A 23,099-nucleotide genomic window follows, 5' to 3' on the forward strand; every position below is an offset into this window, starting at 1 on the left:
CAAATCCCCACGGCCGACCTAATCCACCCTCTAATGGAGCCCAAACCAGCTCAGCCCCCCCAGCTCAGTCCCCCTTACCCCTCCCCCTTAGAACTTGCAAATGCCTAGGGCTGGGAGCTGACCACCTGTCTCCAGGATGCACTTTGGGCCTGGTGTCAAAGGCAAATCCAGGGCCTCAGTTGCGGATGGTGGCAGAAGTATTCTTGGCCAATCCCTGTCACCTTGGCCCAAAATATAAGATGAGGAAATTCAGATACAAAGACCCTCACATGGTATGCTACTGCTTCAGCCCCCAGAGCCAAGAAGGCTTTATGAACCAGCAAGAGAGTAAGTCCTTAGGATTCTACCATCAGATATAAGAGATGGGGTGGGAACGGCGTGGCAAATCCGCCCTGTCCCCTCCCTCCATCAAAGGCAGTGAAGGCTGGTCCTTTCACACCAACCTGGATACCAATCCTGATGCTGACACGTGGCAACTGTGTGACCTTGACTGAGTCATTTAACTCCTTGAGGTGTCTATTTCCCTGTCTGCATAAAGAGTCTGATGGTAGAAGCTTCTTCTTTGCAGGACTGTCTCGTGCTGTGTGTGTGTGTGTGATAAGCAGAGACCTCGCTACCATGGAAGGGCTGCTTGTTCCTGCCTCCTCCTGGCTCAGCCCTGTTCACCGTCTTCCTATTCAGGTGCACTCCCCCTTCGCTCAACCCGTGTTCCTTTCTCACTCCACTCATGGGTTTACTGCAGGGTTTTGCAAGGAGAAAGTTGGGAAGTACCTTAGGCAGCCTGAGCCAAGCCACTGGTGGCCAGGAAAGAGAGGAAGAATAAGGGAAAAAGAGTAAGAGACAGAGAGAGACAGTGAGAGAAAGACATCGACAGAGATAGGAGGAGAGATAGAAGAAGAGAGAAGGGAGAGGGATGGGCAGAGAAAGCCAGAAACAGACATAAAGAAACACAGAGACCAGCAGACAGAGAAACGTGTGTGTCAGCCACATATCCAAAGACAAGAAAGAAACAGACCCAAGGAGTAGGAGGGGGAGGGAACGGAGATGTTGAGAGGGCCAGTCCTGTGCACAGGCCTTGCTCAGGACGGGTCTCCGCCCTCAGGGCGGCCTTTCATCCCTTGCCTAGAATCCTTAAATCCTCTCTCTCTCTCTCTCTCTCTCTCTCTCGGGGCCCTCTGCGTCTGTCACTGAACCGACAGCGGCTGGCGGAGGTGAGTGTGGCTTCAGAGGGGGCCTGGGTGGGCGCTGGGGATGGGCAGGACTGGAGCGCTGGAGACAGTGGTCAGGCGGGGCGGACCCGGGGGTTGAGGTTCAGAGGGTGTGAGAGCCAGGTGTCCCGGGCAGGCTGGCTGAATTGATGCCTCACCTCTCTTCCAGCTGGCTCGGCCAACATTTATATATTGCGCACCTCCCCTGTCCCCAAGGATTGTGGGGCTCCCTCTTCTTTCCCCCGACCCGGGTGCTTCCTCTGGTCCACGATCAGTGCGTGCTCCCGGTCTGTTCCCGTCCCCGCCCAGTCCTCCTCCTGCAGCCCCCGAGCCGATGGCCGGGGTCCCGGCGCTGCTGCCGCTGCTGCTGGCGCTGGCGCAGGCGGGAGTGGTGGGCGCCGCGGGCTCCGTGCGCTTGGCGGGCGGCCTCACGCTGGGCGGACTGTTCCCGGTGCACGCTCGCGGCGCGGCGGGAAGGGCGTGCGGGCAACTGAAGAAGGAGCAGGGCGTGCACCGGCTCGAGGCCATGCTGTACGCCCTGGACCGCGTGAACGCCGACCCCGAGCTGCTGCCCGGGGTGCGCCTGGGCGCCAGGCTGCTCGACACCTGCTCGCGGGACACGTACGCGCTGGAGCAGGCGCTGAGCTTCGTGCAGGCGCTGATCCGCGGCCGCGACGGCGAAGAGGCTGCCGTGCGCTGCCCCGGCGGGGTCCCCCCGCTGCGCACCGCGCCCCCGGAGCGCGTGGTGGCTGTCGTGGGCGCCTCGGCCAGCTCTGTCTCCATCATGGTCGCCAACGTGCTGCGCCTATTCGCGGTGAGAGCCCGGGGCGCGCCCGGGGTGCAGCGTCTCTCCCTTGTCTTTCTTGGGGGTGCCTGAGGTCTAGTCTCCTTTCGAGAATCACTCTAGTTAGCCAAGAAGCCCTGCTCCCTGGGCCAGACGCAAGCCTGTCTAGGAAGGTTGTTCTGCAGATGAAGTGCCGGGATAACTACGGCGTCCATTAATTGCCCATGGGCCTTCCTCTGCCTCCTTTTCTCTAGTTCTCTCTCTTCTCCCTTTGCTCTTTCCTTCTCGCTCTTCCCCTCCCCTTTCCATAACGTCTCCATACTTCACCTTTCTCTGGTTCAGCTTCAGACATCTCTGTCTCCCCTGGACCAGTTCCAATCTGCTTCTTCCAGAACCTCCAGGTCTCTGACCTTCACACCAGCCCCCACTTGCTCCCTTTTGTGTGTGTGTCCGTTTTGTTGTTGTTTGCTTGTGTCTTCCTTTAACATGAGGGATTCACCCCTCTGCTCTGCCAGCCTCTCCCACCACCAGTCTCTTTTCACACTTCGTGCCTCCATCCTTTCTCCTGAATCAGCTCAGCCATAATCCCCATTATTAATCACTCTAATGCACTGGGATAAACCCAGTTCCAAACAGGCCTCTCTGTTAGACCAGACACAACCTTCAATCACACAGCCCCTTCCCAGCTCTCCTGCCTGCTCAGCCGCTCCTGGGGCTGATGCCCGCCTCTGCAGACCACCCCTTTATGTGAACTGGGGAAACGTGTCTTCCTTTGGGCTGACAGAGGTCCCTTTACCTCTTTACCCTTTGCCTCACAGTTGCAGCTGTGAATGCTGCAGCCAGTGCCTGGCAGCTGCAGACTGGACTTGAACCCCATATTTCCGTTAATCCCATTCACAAAATGCAGGTCTACCTCCGCATCTTCCAGCCTCTCCATGTGGAGAGGCTGCTCCCACTTGCCCCTGGGTCCTGGGTCCTCATTGTCTTCCCTACCTAGGGTGACTGACCCTCCATCCACAGCCTGGGTGTCTTTCCTCACTCTAGATCCCCCAGATCAGCTACGCTTCCACGGCCCCTGAGCTCAGCGACTCCACACGCTATGACTTCTTCTCCCGCGTGGTGCCTCCTGACTCCTACCAGGCCCAGGCCATGGTGGACATAGTGCGGGCATTGGGATGGAACTACGTGTCCACGCTGGCCTCTGAGGGCAACTATGGCGAGAGTGGGGTTGAGGCTTTTGTGCAGATCTCTCGAGAGGCTGGTGAGCTTGGGGCCAGGGCAGAGGGGGGTGGTCTGAGGCCTGAAGGGGCCTATGGAAATGCCGTCAGACAGGGCGCAAGCTGTAAGGTGGGGCTCTGGGTTTATAGTGGGGAGCCTGGATGGTGCCCCTGTGGGTAGGCACCCTTTCCTTTGGAAGACTCAGTCCCTGCCACAGTCATGGGTGGCGGTGGCCTTGGTGGGTGAATGACTGACTTTGGCATCTCCGACACCCAGGGGGGGTCTGTATTGCCCAGTCCATCAAGATTCCCAGGGAACCAAAACCAGGAGAATTCAATAAAGTGATCAAGAGACTCATGGAGACACCGAACGCCCGGGGCATCATCATCTTCGCCAACGAGGATGACATCAGGTGGGACAGAGGGCGTGTTCTTCTGTAGCTCTTCTTGAAGACCCTACTGCCTCATCTCCCGTATCCCAGCCATGTACATCCTCCCTTCCCCTCTTTCTTCCCCTCCTACCTTCCTGCCACCGCATACCTTTTCTACCGTTCTCTCTGTATCTGGTGGCCCCAGAAATGAACCTGGCCTGGTCTGGGTCACAATGCTGCAAGCCTAGCCAGAGAAACATAAGAATGCTAATTCTATAATTAACAGTGGGTGAGAGACTGGTGGGCACATGTAACAATTGTCAGGGAACAACTCCTGGGGCAATAGGTTATCAGCAGGAGGCATGGCCCCCAGCCTGAACCCCAGCAGGAGAAGGCAGGCCCTTCTTAAAGACAGCATGGAGCCGTGTGCAGAACAAGAGGGCAGGCCTGGAGTCAGAGCCTGGCTGGGCCTTTTACTACCTGAGAAACCCAGTGTCCTAAACTCCCTACATCCTATGTTCCCTGATAAACGACGGTCTGCTGAGTGGTGCAGAATGGGATAGATGGTGAGAGAAGACTGGAAAGTGACCAGGGTTAAGTAGGAGGAGGACCTCAGGGCATCCCTCACCCTACACTGTTCTTACCAGGAGGGTTCTGGAGGCTGCACGCCAGGCCAACCTGACTGGCCACTTCCTGTGGGTTGGCTCAGACAGCTGGGGAGCCAAGATCTCACCTGTCCTGAACCTGGAGGATGTGGCTGTGGGAGCTATCACCATCCTGCCCAAAAGGGCCTCCATTGATGGTGAGTGGAGGCATGCCCTCCCCTGCATCTCCCACTCATATCTATCCTTCCCCACAATGATCCCCTCTTGGGGGTGCTCATTTCCCCCTTCTATAAAATTGTACCATGACCCAGAGTCCCTTCTGGGAACTCTAGAATCCTGAGATTCTGTGAACACATCCCTCCAAACAGTGTTTGAAATGAATTGGCAAATGAAGAAATGCACACACCACTGTACAGGGTGAAGAATTGTTAAGTTTTGTTTGTTTTGTTTTAATCAGTGCCTGCATTTTGGTTCTGCCAAAGGCACTCTAATTTGAAGATGAGTGTGAGAGGGAGAGAAAACAAGGATGTGGGACTTACTGTCCTACTGATCAACTAATGAGGCCTGCCTCTCCACTGCTCCTCCTCCATCCCACCTGTGAATATCTGGAAGAAGGCAAAAAAGATGGTCACTTTACATTAGGATTGCTCATTTCCCCAAAGGCTAAACTAAAGACACCTTGATGAGGTGCTTCAGGGCTATTTTGTGAAGTACAGGCCCTTGTCAATACTGAGCCCTGACTTCCAGGGGCTCCCAGCCTCTTGGAGGTGCACACAGCCCCTTACACTCTTTCTTTCCCTTAGAATGCATTCAATTGTAGGCAATAAACTAGACTGAGTAGTTTTAGCAATAAATGTATTCCATCACAAGACAAGAGGTCTCAAAGTAGGGGAAACTTCATGTTTGGGGCAATGAGTCAACGATGTTCTCAGAATCTTGAGCTCTGTCCTCCCTTCTGCTCCACCATCCTCTGTAGTTACTATATGTCTTCTTGATTGTGATGTCTCATTCACAAAGTGGCTGCTGAAGCTCCACCCATTACATCTTCACAGCGGCATCCTAACCAGGAAAGACAAGGCAGAAAAAAATTCTTTTATGTGGTGAGGCTCAGAGTTTGCAAATTTACTGCAGAGTCCCTAGATGATTTTGAACTCATCAGCCAGGCCAGAAATTGATCACATGGGCATCCCCAGCTGTAAAGTCAGCAAGTGGTGAAGGAACCAAGTGGTGAGCCATGGCTGGCTCATATGGGTGCCTCCCTGCCTTCCTCCTTCCCTCTCTCTCAGGATTTGACCAGTACTTCATGACTCGATCCTTGGAGAACAACCGCCGAAACATCTGGTTTGCTGAGTTCTGGGAAGAGAATTTTAACTGCAAACTGACTAGCTCAGGTACCCAGTCTGACGATTCCACTCGCAAATGCACAGGTGAGAGCTGCCCAGGGTGGCTGGTGAGGGTGGAGAGGGAGAGGGTGGGAAGCCAGGTTGGGCACCTGGGGGCCAGGCACACTTCCTCTGGGCATCCCTAGGACAGGTGAGGAACGCATCGGCCGGGACTCTGCCTACGAGCAGGAAGGGAAGGTGCAGTTTGTGATTGATGCTGTGTACGCCATTGCCCACGCCCTCCACAGCATGCACCAGGCTCTCTGTCCCGGGCACACAGGCCTGTGCCCAGCAATGGAGCCCACTGATGGTCGGACACTGCTGCAGTATATTCGAGCCGTGCGTTTCAATGGTGAGTGGGAGCCAGAGCCCTTCTGTGAGTGAGGGGACGCCTGCTGGGTTGGAGTTCTCAGGACCTGGGAAAGCCCAAGATGGAAGGATTGGGAGAGCAGAAGGGGATAGCGGGAGCACCTGGGCCTGAGAGCTGGAGGCTTGGGCCAAGTCCTGGGGACCAGTTTTTGACACTCCTTGTTCCCCAGGCTTGAGCACCCCCTGCCCCAGGCTGCAGATTCCAGGTTCTGAAGAACTTGTTTGTGACTCTTTTTGCCTGGACCTCTCAGAGGGTCGCACACAACTCTTTGTGCCACTGCAGAGAGTCTGGAATCGTCTGGTCTCTCAGGGCACTGCCCACACTGTGGACAGGTGTCCCACTCCACGCCTCAGGCTTCCAAATGCCTCCCCAGTCAGGCCCTGTGCTGCCTGAGCACAGGGTATGGATCTGTGTCCCCCTGATACCAGTGGGGGGCCTGATACATGGTCAGGGCTCAGAGTAAGGGTTTTTGAAAAGGCCCAGATAGACTCAGCTGTGCTTATGGTTTGTGGGGAAAGCTTCACATCGTGTTCAATTACTATCCTTTAGAAAATTAAAAACTGTTCTTCCACCAAGTGTCGAGCATCTTCTCTCTGCTAAGCTCCCTGTTAAAGAGCACGATTTAAGACTTCCCTGGTAGTCCAGCAGTTAAGACTCTGCGCTTTCACTGCAGGGGCCACGGATTTGACCCCTGGTTGGGGAACTAAGATCCCCCATGCTATGAGGCTAAATAAATAAATAAATAAAAGAGCATGCCATAATATCACTCCAGAATAGCTCTGCAGGGTAGTAGAACAAGCTTCTAAAAGAAATAAGGCTTATTGTTCAAATCAGTACCTTTCTAAGTCTGAACTCTTCCTTTTACCTAGATACCTAAGCTTTCTTATTTTTTTTTAACTGTAGTAACATACTCATGCATTGGAGAAGGCAATGGCACCCCACTCCAGCACTCTTGCCTGGAGAATCCCATGGACAGAGGAGCCTGGTGGGCTGCAGCCCATGGGGGTCACTAAGAGTCGGACACGACTGAGCGACTTCACTTTCACTTTTCACTTTCATACATTGGAGAAGGAAATGGCATCCCACTCCAGTGTTCTTGCCTGGAGAATCCCAGGGACGGGGGAGCCTGGTGGGCTGCCGTCTCTGGGGTCGCACAGAGTCGGACACGACTGAAGCGATGGAGCAGCAGCAGCATACACAAACAATTGGCTTCCCAGGTGACTCTAGTGGTAAAGAACCTGCCTCCCAGGAGAGGAAAGAGACATGGGTTTGATTCCTGGGTCAGGAAGATCCCCTGGAGGAGGGCATGGCAGCCCACTCCGGTATTCTTGCCTGGGAAATCCCACGGACAGAGGAGCCTGGCAGGCTACAGTATATAGGGTCACAAAGAGTCAGACAGGACTGAAGCGACTTAGCACGCGTGAACACATAGAGTGCAGTTGAATGGTGTCAGTCTCCAGAACGCTTCACTGTGCAAAACTGAAACTCTGCACCCATCACACATTAACGCTTCATGTCCCTCTCCCCCAGCCCCTGGCAACCCCCATTCCACCTTTTGTGAATATTAATTTGACCACTCTAAGTACCTCAGATGAGCGGAATCACACAGTATTTGTCCTTCTGTGACTGGCTTATTTCACTTACCATAGTGTTCTTAAGGTTCATCCATGTTGTAGAATGTGTCAGAATTTCCTTCCTTCTTAAGGCTGAATAATATTCCATTGTATGTATAGACCCCAGTTTGCTTATCCAGTCATCTGTCCATGGACACTTGCATTTCTTCTGTGTTTTAGCTACTGTGAATAATGTTACTGTGAACAAAGAAGTGTATAAACTTCTCTTCAAGTCCCTGCTTTCAGTCTTCTTGGGTATATACCTAGAATTGGAATTGCCGGATCATGTGGTAATTCTATTTAATTTCTCGAGGAACCACCATACTGTTTTCCATAGTTACTGCATCATTTTACATTCCCATCAGTGGAGTATAGGGTTTCAATGTCTCCATACACGCCAACACTTACTTTCTGTTGTTTCGACAGCGGCCATCCTAAATGGGTGTGAGGAGGAATCTCACTGGGGTTTTGATTGCAATTTCCCTGATGATAGGTGATACTGAGCACCTTTTCACGTACTGGCTAAGCTCCTCCTTTGTCCTGGCCTTCGATGGGCTAGAGAACCAGCCGAGGATAACAGGCTCTCCTTTCTCCAGGCAGCGCAGGAACCCCTGTGATGTTCAATGAGAATGGGGACGCGCCTGGGCGATATGACATCTTCCAGTACCAGGCGACCAATGGCAGTGCAGGCAGTGGCAGCTACCAGGCGGTGGGCCAGTGGGCGGAGACCCTCAGGCTGGATGTAAGTGGCAGAGGCTGAGCTCTGGGCGCAGGGAGGCGGGCCCACCTTCCTGGGGGCCGGAGTCATAGGCCGCGGTGTCCTGTTCCAGGTGGAAGCACTGCAGTGGTCAGGAGACCCCCGAGAGGTGCCCGAGTCTCTGTGCAGCCTCCCCTGTGGGCCGGGGGAGCGGAAAAAGATGGTGAAGGGCGTCCCCTGCTGTTGGCACTGCGAGGCCTGCGACGGGTACCGCTTCCAGGTGGACGAGTTCACTTGCGAGGCCTGCCCAGGGCACATGAGGCCCACGCGCAACCACACGGGCTGCCGCCCCACGCCGGTGGTCCGCCTCTCCTGGTCCTCGCCCTGGGCGGCCCCGCCCCTCCTCTTGGCCGTGCTGGGCATCATGGCCACCACCACGGTGGTGGCCACCTTTGTGCGGCACAACAACACACCCATCGTCCGCGCCTCTGGCCGTGAGCTCAGCTACGTCCTCCTCACCGGCATCTTCCTCATCTATGCCATCACCTTCCTCATGGTGGCTGAGCCCGGAGCGGCCGTCTGCGCCACCCGCAGACTCTTCCTCGGCCTTGGCACCTCCCTCAGCTACTCGGCCCTGCTCACCAAGACCAACCGCATCTACCGCATCTTTGAGCAAGGGAAGCGCTCCGTCACGCCTCCGCCTTTCATCAGCCCCACTTCGCAGCTCGTCATCACCTTCAGCCTCACTTCCGTGCAGGTGAGTCCGCAGGCTCAAAGTTGACAGGCTGGCAGATGGGATTGGGGCTGAGGGCACGGGCACTGACCTCCACTTTAAAAATCAGAGTCACTCTTCTATTTTGGTCTCTATTTTTTTTTTTTAAAAAAAAGCACCAGGAGCTAGGGGACTTTTTTTTTTTTTTAAGTAGAACTCACTTAGGAGCAACTGTTTCCTCCTGCTTAATCCTTGGAGGAAAATGAATCAGTAAGGTGAGGAGTGCAAGCGTCCAGTGATTTTTCTGTAAAACAGTGAAATAATTTTCAGAAACTGAACATGATGTTCCACAGTTTGGCTCCCAGGGCAAAGAGATACCTGATGAATTTCCCCTAAGCAGAGAATCTATTTCCATAAGGGGAGTTCCTGCTGCCCAGTCAGTCACTGGGTAACCGGGATGAGAGGCATAGGGTCTGATGATATTACTGTGGAATGAAGCATCCAGTTCTATAAATAGCCAAAATGTCATGCTATATGTACAGCAAAAGCAGAATTCCTTCTGGGTTTCCTCTGAGATGGTAAGAGAACATTGGAAATGGCTCCCGTGTTATGTAAAGGGTACTAGGAGACAGGTGGAGAAGGCAATGGCACCCCACTCCAGTACTCTTGCCTGGAAAATCCCATGGATGGAGGAGCCTGGTAGGCTGCAGTCCATGGGGTCGAAAAGAGTCGGACACGACTGAGCGACTTCACTTTCACTTCTCACTTTCATGCATTGGAGGAGGAAATGGCATCCCACTCCAGTGTTCTTGCCTGGAGAATCCCAGGGACGGGGGAGCCTGGTGGGCTGCCGTCTATGGGGTCGCACAGAGTCGGACACGACTGAAGCGACTGAGCAGCAGCAGCAGGAGACAGGTGTGTGTGTGACATTGCAGAGCCAGCCCAATTCTCAGGGCCAAGTGGGGGGCTCAAGTCGTTTGGACACAGCTCTTTCTCCACTCCAGGAGAACTCTTCTTCCTACCTAGCTCTGCATCATTCCCACGCATGGCCCTCAGTCCATTCAAATGTCCACAACAGGAAGGTGCTGCCCTCTTCCAGCATATAGATGGGTTTGAATGTCCTTCATCAGGGCCAGCATCTCAGTGCCCAGCCCATCCTCGGAAGGCACCTCACTGCTTCCTGCCTGAAACCTCCGTGGCACCCCTCACCCCAGGATGGAGGTGCTTACATTCAGTGCTCTCCTCTGGCTGACCTATGGACTCCCTGCTTTAGACCTCCCTTTCTAGAAATCCCAAATCTTTTCAGAGATGCACACCTTCGCTGTCACAAGGTTATTTAGCAATATAATGGATGTGAAAGGCTGTCTCCTTATTTTAATTCGTCTCTCCTTTCTAGTGCAGCTGGCCTTTGAGGTTTTGTCTTCTGTAATGTGCCTGTGCCGGCTCCTGTGCTTTGCTCACTTTCTGTGATTTTATAGGAGTTTGTCATGTGTACTGGATGCTAATTCTTCTGTCAATTACTTAGGCTGCAAACTCAGTGAGGTGCATTTTGGCTGCTATGCCCATGTATCATAGGCCTTGAGTTTTCATTTCTCATGGGCAACTTTGTCCCCCATTTAGAGGAGTTATAAGAGGAGCCTCCATGCTTCCTTTCTAGACAGTGGGTGGAGTTTTATTTTATTAGTCCCTTGTTCATGGAGCTTCTGCTTTCGGGAGACTCACAAAAAGGTGCTCCTTCTGAATGCACAAATTCCTTTAAAAACTTCCTTTCCTCTAGGGTCACATAGCCCTACTCCCGGTGCACAGCATTGCACTGAAGTGCTGGCTAGGATTCGGCTTCATTCCTCCCAAATCAAGCATTCTTGTTCAGTGAGTGGCCTGCACAAGTGTATAGGACAGCTTTTCCCAGGTCCCACCTTTAGGCAGGTGTCTTGGTTCCTACTGCCCAGCTTCCCTTGGCTCAAGGTCATGTCTTCCCTCACTGTGAAGGAATTCATTCTCCATCTGCTCCTTGTTAGGGCCTGTGACTGACTCTGACCTCCCTGGCCACCCAGCATAAGCTTGCATTCGTACCACTCTCTATCCGGTGCCTCTCTATTTTGAGTTTCACTATGCATTCCCACGTGATTTCATGATGTCTTGCTCAACAGTTCTTTGGATCTGGAGAAGGAAGGGGGTCCTCAGGAATGAGGTGTCCCATATGGTTAGATTGGATCCAGCTAGTGTTTTCATACCTGCAGAACACACGATCCTGCCTCCATGGAGAGGAGCATCTCTGCTGGGCCTTGCTCTAAATTAATGGGACGTGCACTGACTCCTCCCCTAAGCTGCCGTCACATCCTCGCAACAGGTTATGAGGGTTCCCTTTGGTAGATGGAGGAGGTATGTTTAGGGTCACAGTTCCAGAGCCTCTGCCTGCGGTCACTTCCCCTTGTTTGTTGTTGTTCAGTCACTAAGTCGTGTCTGACTCTGCGACCCCATGGACTGCAGCACGCCAGGCTCCCCTGTCTTCCACTATCTCCTGGAGTTTGAAAGTTCATGTCCATCGAGTCAGAGATGCTGTCTACCCATCTCAGCCTCTGCCACCTTGTGTAGCTCAGTAAATGGCACTGATAGTGGTTGAAGTCCAGGAAGAGGATATCTAGGCCCCCTTACCCAGTCAGCCCTGATGTTCCCAGCACATACTTCCCCTGCAGCCCCTCCTCCCCACCTGCCTGTGTCACTGGCCTTTGCCCAGGCAGCCCCCTCCTGGACAACCCTGCTGTCTCCGCGGTGGCCTCAGGCCTGAGCATTCCACTCAACAGGCCAGGAGCCTTGAAGCGACCCTACCCTGCCAGAGATCTCAGTCGAGGGTGAGACTGCGTGTGTCCTTGATAACCATGCTGCCTCCTGCAGGTGGTCGGAGTGTTGGCCTGGCTGGGGGCCCAGCCCCCGCACAGTGTGATTGACTACGAAGAGCAGCGGACGGTGGACCCAGAACAGGCCAGAGGCGTGCTCAAGTGCGACATGTCCGATATGTCCCTCATTGGTTGCCTGGGCTACAGCCTCTTGCTCATGGTCACATGCACGGTGTATGCCATCAAGGCCCGTGGCGTGCCCGAGACCTTCAACGAGGCCAAGCCCATTGGCTTCACCATGTACACCACCTGTATCATCTGGCTGGCTTTTGTGCCTATCTTCTTTGGCACTGCCCAATCTGCTGAAAAGGTAATCTGGGTCCCGACCTCATTGGGTTTCACGACCTCATTTGTTTCCTGCTTGTCCACGGAGCAGCTCAATTGTTCTAAGTGCTGGGCCCATATGAATGATTGATTGGTTGGCTGATTCATTCATGTACTCATTTGTCTTTCTCGTTTCCCTCTGGTTGTTCTCTCCTTCCCTTTCCCTTTGTTCATTCATTTGTTCATCCATGCTTCTACCCACCAATTAACTTTTTTTAATTAAGTTACCTTTTCATATATTTATCTCTGCCAATCCATCTGTCAGTTCATTTGTTTGACCGCTATGCATTCATTTATTCATATGCCCCGTGGAACTGTAGTTTATTCACCTCTTGATCCCTTTGTTTGCCCACTTGTTCCTTTATGCATTCATTTGTGTATTTGAAAACACGTTCATTCATTTATTAACATGCTCTAGCCCTTTTTAGGCAGACTGTTGCCCTAGGTGTGGCTCTCTGTGAATAAACCTCTTGCTCCCCTTGGTCATGTGTTGTTTTCCCTTCTTCCTGCCTACACCGGAGCCACACAGTTACTCAGTTCTTCATGCCATGGGGGCCTTTGTTTACACTGCTCTCCTTTATCATGTGGTCATTCCCATTCAGCTGACTGAAATGGACTCACTTCCAGGCTGTGTGGGAGCGGAGGGTGGGTGAGAGCTGGGCTGAGTCCACCTGGTCCTTTCCTCTGTGGCTTAGATCTACATCCAAACCACGACACTGACTGTGTCCTTAAGCCTGAGCGCGTCCGTGTCCCTCGGCATGCTCTATGTACCCAAGACCTACGTCATCCTCTTCCACCCGGAGCAGAACGTGCAGAAGCGGAAACGGAGCCTCAAGACGACCTCCACAGTGGCAGCCCCACCCAAGGGTGAGGACTCAGAGGCCCCAGGTAGCAAGTAGAGGAAGAATGGGACGCTTGCTCCCCCTCCTCTGTTGTCTTTGTTTCCTTGCTTCATAATGGAAGCTGTGAAGGGTCCAGGTCTACAGTGAGCAGTCAGGGTGGGGAGTCCACAAAAGCCAGGCCTAGCAAGATGGAACTGGCCGGACCCACATGACACATTTCAGCCCCGTTTTTCTGGGGGTCTTGGCTTCATGCTTCCATCTTGCCAAGAACAGGCACTGAGAGAATCCTCTTCTGGAGAGGGATTAGACTTATATTCACTGGTTTGAAGTCAGAGATCGTGGTGAAGCCTTGGGCTTGGCCCAGTGTGAGTGGATTTCCTCCACCTTGATCAACCACCAGAATCTAGGGATTGAGCAGCATATGAGGACGTGTGGACTCCAGAATGAAATAGAGAGTTGGAGCCAGAGAGGAGCACTTTCCACAAGAGCTCTGTGACTCTGTATTTTCGACTGTGTAACCTGGGCTTGGGTAAATGTTTTGCTGGTATGGAGAGAGGGACTGAGCCTCACATGAGAGCCCTGTGGGAGAAGATGGGCCTGCACAGGACAGAGGGAATGGGGTGCCCCATGAGGTTATTTGTGTCAGAGTCTTCTCCTTCACCTCTTTTCTCCTGGGATCTGAGGGATGTCATACTTAGAGAACAGCTTATTTTTTTCCCTTCCCATGTGTATTCGCTTAAATTAACCCTGAACTTTAAGAAAATGGACACACTGTGTGGTGGTAGTGGTGTGAGAATACACTATCAGCGTGGCGTTTGCCCTCCTCTGATGCCTGTTCTCAAGTCCTAGGTTGGGACCAGTTACAGAGAGAGTTGTGTCCATGGTACGGATTCATTCCAAGTGGATAACTTGGGATGAATATCCAAACTGTTCTCTCCCAATATTTACTGGGAGATTGCCTTTGATAGGCATGCATGAGGCATGGGAAGGAAAATGCTTGGACGTCAAATGCGTTTTTCAGGAATCTACTTTTAACGAAAGGTTTGGTTTAAGTTATGGAATTTTATTTCCCTGGGATAGAATTTGAATTTGTTAAATTGACTCTTTTTATTTATCAGTATGAATTCTCTAGTGGCTAATGTCTGGAACTCGTTTTGAAGATTCAACTGTACTTCATCCAATAGAGACTCTCCCCTAGACAGAATCTGTACATAATCCATTTTGACCTTGGGACCAGGTGTTTCTGCGTTCTTTAAAAGGGCTTCTCCTCAGAATAACCATTTTGGTGTACAGATTCTCCTTCCCCACATTTGTTGCATTCCTAGGAATTCTCTGCAGTGTGAATTATGACATTTCATATATTGCTTGGTGCTTACCAAAATTCATTATTTCATACAGCTTCTCTCCTGTGTGGGTTTTCTGATGTACAATGAGGTGTATTTTCTTGCTGATGGCTTTTCCACATTAGTGCTTTAATAGGGTTTTTCTCCTATATTAACTCTTCGAGAACAATGAGCTCTCATCTCCAAATGAAGGTTTTCCTGTATTTATCGTTTTTTTGCTCTTTCTCTCAGTATAAATTCTCTGTTATGCAGTGAGTCTTGACTTCTAGTTGAAAACCTTTCCACAGTTTTTACCTTTTTGTGGTTTTCCCCACTCATAACTCTATGATTTAGAATTTGGATTATTTCTTAGTAAAAGCTTTTCCACGTTTAGAGGATTTATTCACCCGCACCCGCCCACACACACTCTGCCATATGAAGTTTCTGACTTAGCGTCCTGGCTTCCTGCTGAAGACTTTAACACCACCCAACTTCACTTAGACTGGTCTCTCTGATAAAGATTCTTTGAGGCACAGTGAGTTCTGTCTTCTTCTGGCCTTCTCACATTCAGTCCACTCATAGAAGAGGCATGCACACACTTTGTGTGCCGTGGGGGCCTCCTCTATTGCCAAAGGCATTGTCATATTTAGTACATTTGTGAGACTTCTCTCCTTTCTGAATTCTCTAATGTGTACCAACGTCTGACTCCTGGAAGAGGGCTTTTCCACATTCAGTGTGTACATAAGATCTCTCCCTTGGATCGTTTCTTCACTGTTCAGTGGGGCTGACCGGTCCCTGAAGGTTTTTCCATGTTATTTGCATGCATAGTTTGCCTTCTCCAATATCCAGTCAATTTGAACCCCTGAAAAAAGTTTTTTCCCCAAAATTTGTGAAACTGATAAGGCATTCTGCCTGTGTGTTCCCTTCTCTGTTGAATAAGAGCTGGGCTATACTTGTAGGCTTTCTCACATTCATGGCCCTTGAATGATTTCTCCTCTGTGTGGATTATATGTTCCAGTGAAAATGGGCTTCTGGTTGCTGGCTTTTCCATGTTATAGTCACAGTATTTTCTGCAGTATGAGTTCTCAAAAGCAGAGTAAGATTACATTTTGATACAAGCTTTTATTCAGTATGTCCAGTGTGTTGAGATTTGTACAGGAGGGATTTTATAAATGTTTTTTTTAACCCCAACAAATCAGCTTTATTGAGATATAATTGACATACAATAAACTGCATGTAGAAGGTACAATTTAATATGTCTTAGCATATGTTACTATTCGTGAAATCATCACAATAATCAAGATAATGAACAAATTCATAATTTTAAAAACTTTCATTATGCCCTTGTAACCTCCCCCTAGGAGAGATTTTTTTTAATATTATTTATATTCTTATGCATTTTCATAGTGTGATTTTCTTGGGGACACATTCACTACAACTTTGTCACATTTATTACATATTGTGATCTTTGGAAAATTCTCTCAAATTCATTACATTCATTGTCTCTCACTTTACTCAGTAATTTCTTATTAAATAAATGTAACTTTTCCTAAAAGTTTGATTTGGCTTTCTGTTGCTTCTCTATATAGTTTTGATTTGCAAAATTCCCTCTAAAATGGAATAAAATGCACAATTCCAAGTGAATCTCTCTACCATCATTTTATAGAAAGAAGCCTCTTCAGGAATATTCTGTCATACTGACATATTTGCCTCTAAATATGAAATATTCCCAAGGGTAACTATTTCCCACCTCTTGGGCTTTTAGGGGGAAGTCGTCTCCGGTGCGGACATGGCAGAGTCCTGAAATCTATGACAAGTAGGTTGGGAGTTTCAGAGACACTATTTTAACCTGTGAAGCAAGGAGTATGAATAAAGATAGGCTTGGAGAAGGAAATGGCCACCCACTCCAGTATTCTTGCCTGGAGAATCCCATGGACAGGGGAGCTGGACAGCCTACAGTCCATGGGGTCACAAAGAGTCGGACACGACTGAGTGACTGGGCTTTCCAGGCAGCACTAATGGTAAAGAACCCTCTTGCCAATGCAGGGGAGGTAAGAGACATGAGTTCAATCCCTGGGTAGGGAAGATCCCTAGAGGAGGGCATGGCAACCCACCCCAGTATTCTTGCCTGGAGAATCCCATTGACAGAGGAGCCTATACAGTCCATGGGGTCGTGAAGAGTCAGACTCAACTAAGGTAACTTAGCATGCATGCACAGCTCTGAAAGGGGAAGACTGAGTAGGAGGATTGGATGAAAAAAAGGGAAACAAGGGTGCAGAGAGGCACTAATGGTGATGGGACTGGATTTGGACATGTTAATCCTCATCATTTCATTCATGGATTACTGTTGCAGGACATTAGTCTTTCTGCCCCCTGTGTTTCCCTCCTCTCATCCTACAAACCAGTGTCAAAATCATCATGCCAGGGCACCAACTCCCCACATTTACAGGAGCATTGCTGTGGGTTCTGCCCTCTCCCAGCACCTGCATCAGGCTGTGACTATTCTGTTTTACCTGCAGACTCGGAAGCAGAAGTCACAGGAGGGGTGCAGCAGCCTAGAGGATCATGGCCTCATGCACTGCTCACTGATACAATCCGACAGATCAAGTACCATTCAGTTATTCTACCAGAGCTCTTAAGTACTGAATTTACCTGTAGTATCAGCTTCTGAGTTTTTTTCCATTCTGATTTGCTACTCAGGGAAAATTTCCAGGATCCACAGACATTGTCTTGCCCCTTCCACTATATACTTCCTTCAGTCAGCTTTCACATCTTGAATTGTACAGCACTAAGGTTAAGACATTTTGAGGTCAGTTCCAGCTCTGCAGCTTGCTGGATGGATGACCTTGGGCAAGATAATTAGCCTCTGCCATAGCTGGTCTCCTTAATGATCTCCACATGCATGCATGCCAAGTCACTTCAGTTGTGTCTGACTGTTTGCGATTCTGTGGACTATAGCCCACCAGGTTCCTCTGTCCACACAATTCTCCAGGCAAGAATACTGGACTGGGTTGCCATTTTCTCCTCCAGGGGATCTTCCCAACCCAGGGATCGAACCTGCATCTTTTACATCTCCTACATTGGCAACACCACCTGGGAAGCCCCAGTTATTGACCCATTTATCTAGTACTGACCCTCCTAGTCCTACCAATCACTGTCCATACAGACCCTACTCATTAAGCAGAGTCCTCAACTGACCAGTCCCAACACCCCATCTCAGGCCCCCTGTCCCTCTGATTCATTGATCTCTACAGACTTCTCATTCATTGTTGCTATAACAATTATCACTGGATTTTTACTACACGCTAAGCACCTTGGATACATCAGTTTATAAAATAGACAAGGATTGTCTCCTTCATGAAACTTACATACTAGTGGTGGAGAGAAACAATAAATAATACATGAGATAAATAAATCACATATTAGGAGGTGCTAAAATGCTATGGGTAAAAGGAAACAGAGCAAGGTAGGGAGAATAGAAAAGGCCAGAGGGGATGGGCTACAATAAAGTGGTTAAGTGTAAGCTTCATTGAAAAGGTGGAACTTGAAGGAAGTGGGGTGTGAGCTATGGAATTACCTGGGGGAAGAAGGGTCTGGCGGATAGAGCAGCCAGTGCGGCGGCCCTAGGGCAAGGGTATGCCTGTAGGTTTGAGGACCCAGTCAAGAGCCTGGCTTGGTTGGAGCAGGTTTGAGAGAAGGAAACAATGTGACAATGTGAAAAAGCTAGGTGAGGTGTATCAGTAAGAGTTCTCCAGGGAAACAGAACCAATAGAACACATTGGTTTCTCTGGAGAACCCTGATAGATAGATTACAGAGATATAGAGAATATATAGTACATATAGATAAAAGATAGAAAGGCTAACAAATAGATCTATCTATCATCTTTGTAACTATCTACCTGTCTAACCTCTACCCAATAGAATGTGTGTACTATCTTTCTGTGTGTGTGTAATTCTTAATGTCAAGAGATATATTTTAAGAAATGGCTCCCGTGATTGTGAGGGCTGGCAAGTTGGAAATCTGAAGGGCAGGTGGCAGGTTGGAAGCTCAGGCAGTAGCTGATGCTGTAGTCTTGAGGCAGAATCTCTTTTCCACCTGGAAACATGAGTTTTTGCTTCCAGGGATGTCAACACTGGATGACTGGATGAGGCCCACTAACATTACTGAAGATATTCACTTCTCTCCCCTTGAAGTACACTGGTAGTATGAACCACATCTACAGAATACCTTTATGACAACATGTTGATTAGTGTTTGACTGAATAGCCGAGTATATAACCTAGCCAAGTGGACATATAAAACTACCACATGAGAGAATGAGGGTATATGGAGCCCCACAGGCCATTATAATTACAGACTTGCCTTTATTCTAGGGGAGAGGAGGAGACATTGGAGGGTTACCTGGGAGAGCTTTAAAAGAGGAGCAAGATGGTTACGTTGAAAGGAACACTCTGGTTACTGTGTTGGGAATATCTCAGAGACAGCTTCTGTGCAAGAGTCTCTTCACAGTGTATTACAGGCAGACTAGTGTGGTGGACACATTCACTCATTGAAATAACACTGTTCTCAATCACGTAGGCATTAGCATTCTTAGAAACACCTTTTGATGTCACCTTACACTGGGGGAAGATGATAAAAAGAAGAGAGAAAAGAGATGAGCAGAGGGCTCTGGCAGCCAGAATGACAATGTCTCCAACCCATGACAGTACAGCTTAGCTTAGACTCAGAAAGACTTCACATTTAAAACGCTTACGTTAACACTGTGATTTAGGACAACTCACAGATTCCTAATCTATACAGTGAGTGTGATAATCATATCCAGCTGATAGATAACCATTTATCCCCACAAACCTGGGGGTTTGTATCAATTTCTTGACATGATGTACTATCAGAGCCTGACTGAAAGTATATGTTCAGTGAATATTACCCATGATGTGAACATACCTATTACTCTATGATGGTATGAATAAAAATGACTAGAAAGGGTAAGAAAAGCTGATGGCTATAGAAAACCCAAAAGATGAAGAGGTGCATCATGACTAACTTCTCAAGGAATAGCCACAGACACTTCCTTTATCGATACTTTCATTTAACTCAGACGAATTATTGTAACAGCTGCATAACTGGACTCTCAAGATCCAGTCTCTCCCTAACTTCAGGCATCCACAATATTTTCCTACCACAGGATGTTAGAGTAGGGCTAAGATACAAATAGCTGCTTTTTTAGCACCTCCACAGGTATTCCTGATAACCATCTTTGCTAACAAACCACTTTCCTAGTGAATAAGTATAATTATGATATTCTCTTCACTTCTTCGAGTTGATCCCCATTGCCTACTTAATAAGTTTAAACATACAACATTGGTAACAAAAACCCTTTAAGATCCATCCTCAGACTACATCCTCATTGACAAAGAATGGCAGAAATAATATAACTGGATAGGATATTTTAAATTCTCTGGTCTGCTCTTTTTTTTTAATCAGTAAAGAAACTAAAGACTAGAATATATAAGATTTGCCCCAAGTTACACAGCCAGGAAATTCCAGAAATTAAAGGCAAATCTATGTCTCTGAGAGCATCACCCCTACAATAACACAAGACTCTTGCAAAAGTATCCATGCATAGCGTCCTCCACATTGCTTACCACTTGATTCCAGTTTTAAAGATCTTACTGTACGTAGCCAAGTTTCATGAAGACTTTGCCGGCACTTCTGTTATTTCTGCAAACTCCAACAAGGATTTGTTCTCATATCCTCATGGTGCCTTGTACACTGTGGCTGCTTATTATGGTTCATAATGAGCATATATGGTTCATTCACCTTTTTTAATCCCCAGTGACTCTGAACATTCATAATTCAAACCTCAGGGGAAAAATAGTTGCAAATATATTAAATTTAAATCCTTCATTTTTTAAAACAATTCTCATCTCTAAAAAAATGAAGTGGGTAAAATGCAATACTAGAACCAACAGCAGAACTATATGAACAGTAACATTAAGACAGAGGACTTACGTCTACTGACTCGAAGACGCAGTCATTTTCATTCAGTATGTATTCTTCTCAGAATTGTTTTCACACACAAGTTTCATAACATACAGGCATACAGTAACATCAGAGGCAATATGATTAACTAATCAAGGTTGGCCCCTTTAGAACTGGTCAAAATTTACCTTCACATTAGGTTCAAAAAATGTTATACGATTTCTCCCAAATCATGTACCATAGTTTTCTGGAAACACATATTTTCCAAAAACAGGGTACTGAATCTCCTTGTTTACATGAAAGCCAGACACTTCTTATAACTATTCTACTCCAACTTTAAAAATTTCTTGCCTAAAAGATAATTTCCATGTAACATATCGACCTATGGGAAGATTCTGATTTGCTACACTGTTAGGTTTCAATGTTGGTACCTGGATATTAATGCCAGTTTTAACTTTTACTATAATGTTAAATTTGCACAAGAGTCTCTCATGAAGACTGAATACTTACAAGTAGTAGGTAAAGAAAGAGGTATAGTATGCCTGGGCAGAGGCAGAGAAAACAAAAAGTTATTTTGGAAGTCCATCTGTGTTGACATTGCTCTGCCAACAAAGGTCCTTCTCTTCAAAGCTATGGTTTTTCCAGTAGTCACATATGGATGTGAGACTTGGACTATAAAGAAAGCTGAGCACCAAAGAACTGATGCTTTTGAACTGTGGTATTGGAGAAGACTCTTTAAAAAAAAAAAAAAACATAAATTTATTTATTTTAATTGGAGGCTAATTACTTTATATTGTATTGATTTTGCCATACATTGACATGAATCCGCCAAGGGTGTACATGTGTTCCCCATCCTGAACTCCCCTCCCACCTCCCTCCCCATCCCATCCCTCTGGGTCCTCCCAGTGTACCAGCCCCAAGCACCCTGTCTCATGCATCGAACCTGGACTGGTGATCTGTTTCACATATGATAATATACATGTTTCAATGCCATTCTCCCAAATCATCCCACCCTCACCCTCTCCCTCTCCCACAGAGTCCAAAAGACTGTTCTATACATCTGTGTCTCTTTTGCTGTCTCGCATACAGGGTTACTGTTACCATCTTTCTAAATTCCATATATATGCATTAGTATACTGTACTGGTGTTTTTCTTTCTGGCTTACTTGACTCTGTATAATAGGCTCCAGTTTTATCCACCTCATTAGAACTGATTCAAATGTATTCTTTTTAATGGCTGAGTAATACTCCATTGTGTATATGTACCACAGCTTTCTTATCCATTCATCTGCTGATGGACATCTAGGTTGCTTCCATGTCCTGGCTATTATGAACAGTGCTGTGATGAACATTGGGGTCCACGTGTCTCTTTCAATTCTGGTTTCCTAGGTGTGTGTGCCCAGCAGTGGGATTGCTGTGTCATATGGCAGTTCTATTTCCAGTTTTTTAAGGAATCTCCACATGGTTCTCCATAGTGGCTGTAGGAGAAGACTCTTGAGAGTCACTTGGACTGCAAGGAGATCAAACCTGTCAATCCTAAAGGAAATCAGTCCTGAATATTCATTGGAAGGACTGATGCTGAAGCTGAAGCTCCAATACTTTGGCCACCCGATGTGAAGAACTGACTCATTGGATAAGACCCTGATGCTGGGAAAGATTGAAGGCAGGAGGAGAAGGGGATGACAGAGGATGAGATGGTTGGATGGCATCACCAACTCAATGGACATGAGTTTGAGCAAGCTCCAGGAGTTGGTGATGGACAGGGAAGCCTGATGTGCTGCACTCTTTGCATGCCACAATGAGTCAGGCATGACTGAGCAACTGAACTGAACTGAACACCTCTACACTCACACAAGATGCAGAAAGCCATCAGCAGACACCTACACACTAGAAATGAGAAAAGGGGATAGTTTTTTTCTTAAAGACACTGACTGGGAAAGACTGAGGTCTTAGATACAGGAGTAGGACATGGCAGGGTGCCCAAGTGAGGAATGGAACTAGAAACAAAGGTATTATTTATAAATCTACTTAGAGAAAAATTCATTGCTTCTTACCCACTCTTGGAATTCTATAATCAATCAACTACCAATCTGAAACAAAGGCAGAATGAAGACATATTCAGACATGCAAGGATGTAAAGTTCATCTCTTATGTTTCCTTAGAATGCTTTTGGAGAATATCCTCCAACAAAAACTACAGTGTAAAGCAAGATAGAATACATGGGATCCAAGAAGCAATGGATCCAATCCAAGAAATTAGTGAAGAGAGGATCTAGTTGGAAGTTCAGTTCAGTCACTCAGTTGTGTCCAATTCTTTGCGACCCCATGGACTGCAGCACACCAGGCTTCCCTGTCCATCATCAACTCCTGGAGCTTGCTCAAACTCATGTCCATCAAGGCAGTGATGCCATCCAACCATCTCATCCTCTGTCATCCCCTGTAGGCAATTTAGAAAGCAAGTAGTCTAAATCAGAGGAGGACCAAGGAGTCCAAATGGAGGACTACAGTGTAAAAGTGAAATAAGTAGAAAAAATGGCTGATTCATATGACAATACATCTGAAAAAATTAAGGATCTGTGGGAATTAATCTAAACAAAACATTCAGGTGATTAACTTAGGAAAAACACAATGCTGTATAAAGATAAAAATTTTATTCTAGGTTCCAGTTCTGGATAATATGGAGTAAGTAGACTCTATTCTCTCTCTCTTCCTCTGAATGCTGCTATAAAACCTGGACAAAAAACATGGAATAGCTATTTAAGGACTCTAGAAAAT

General features: G+C 48.1%; 1 protein-coding gene across 1 annotated transcript; it reads left to right on the forward strand.

The window, feature by feature from the left end:
• Nucleotides 1-1,539: 1,539 nt before the first annotated feature.
• Nucleotides 1,540-14,294, forward strand: GRM6 (glutamate metabotropic receptor 6). Its single transcript, XM_061421313.1, has 10 exons — nucleotides 1,540-2,022; nucleotides 3,037-3,253; nucleotides 3,487-3,622; nucleotides 4,228-4,382; nucleotides 5,472-5,612; nucleotides 5,719-5,919; nucleotides 8,147-8,292; nucleotides 8,381-9,004; nucleotides 11,855-12,166; nucleotides 12,876-14,294. The coding sequence occupies exons 1-10, from the start codon at nucleotides 1,543-1,545 to the stop codon at nucleotides 13,077-13,079; spliced, it is 2,616 nt and encodes an 871-aa protein (XP_061277297.1). The 5' UTR covers nucleotides 1,540-1,542; the 3' UTR covers nucleotides 13,080-14,294.
• Nucleotides 14,295-23,099: the final 8,805 nt, after the last annotated feature.

The sequence above is a fragment of the Bos javanicus genome, chromosome 7 (genome assembly GCF_032452875.1).
Source record: "Bos javanicus breed banteng chromosome 7, ARS-OSU_banteng_1.0, whole genome shotgun sequence".
Classification (NCBI taxonomy): Eukaryota; Metazoa; Chordata; class Mammalia; order Artiodactyla; family Bovidae; genus Bos; species Bos javanicus.

What these genes read in the sequence shown, in the direction of transcription:
- GRM6 (XM_061421313.1), top strand. Translation starts at nt 1,543, where the DNA reads ATGGCCGGGGTCCCGGCGCTGCTGCCGCTGCTGCTGGCGCTGGCGCAG. An exon ending in CGGAGACCCTCAGGCTGGAT is followed by an intron (nt 8,293 to 8,380) that starts GTAAGTGGCAGA and finishes GTCCTGTTCCAG; the next exon opens with GTGGAAGCACTGCAGTGGTC. An exon ending in CTGCCCAATCTGCTGAAAAG is followed by an intron (nt 12,167 to 12,875) that starts GTAATCTGGGTC and finishes TCTGTGGCTTAG; the next exon opens with ATCTACATCCAAACCACGAC.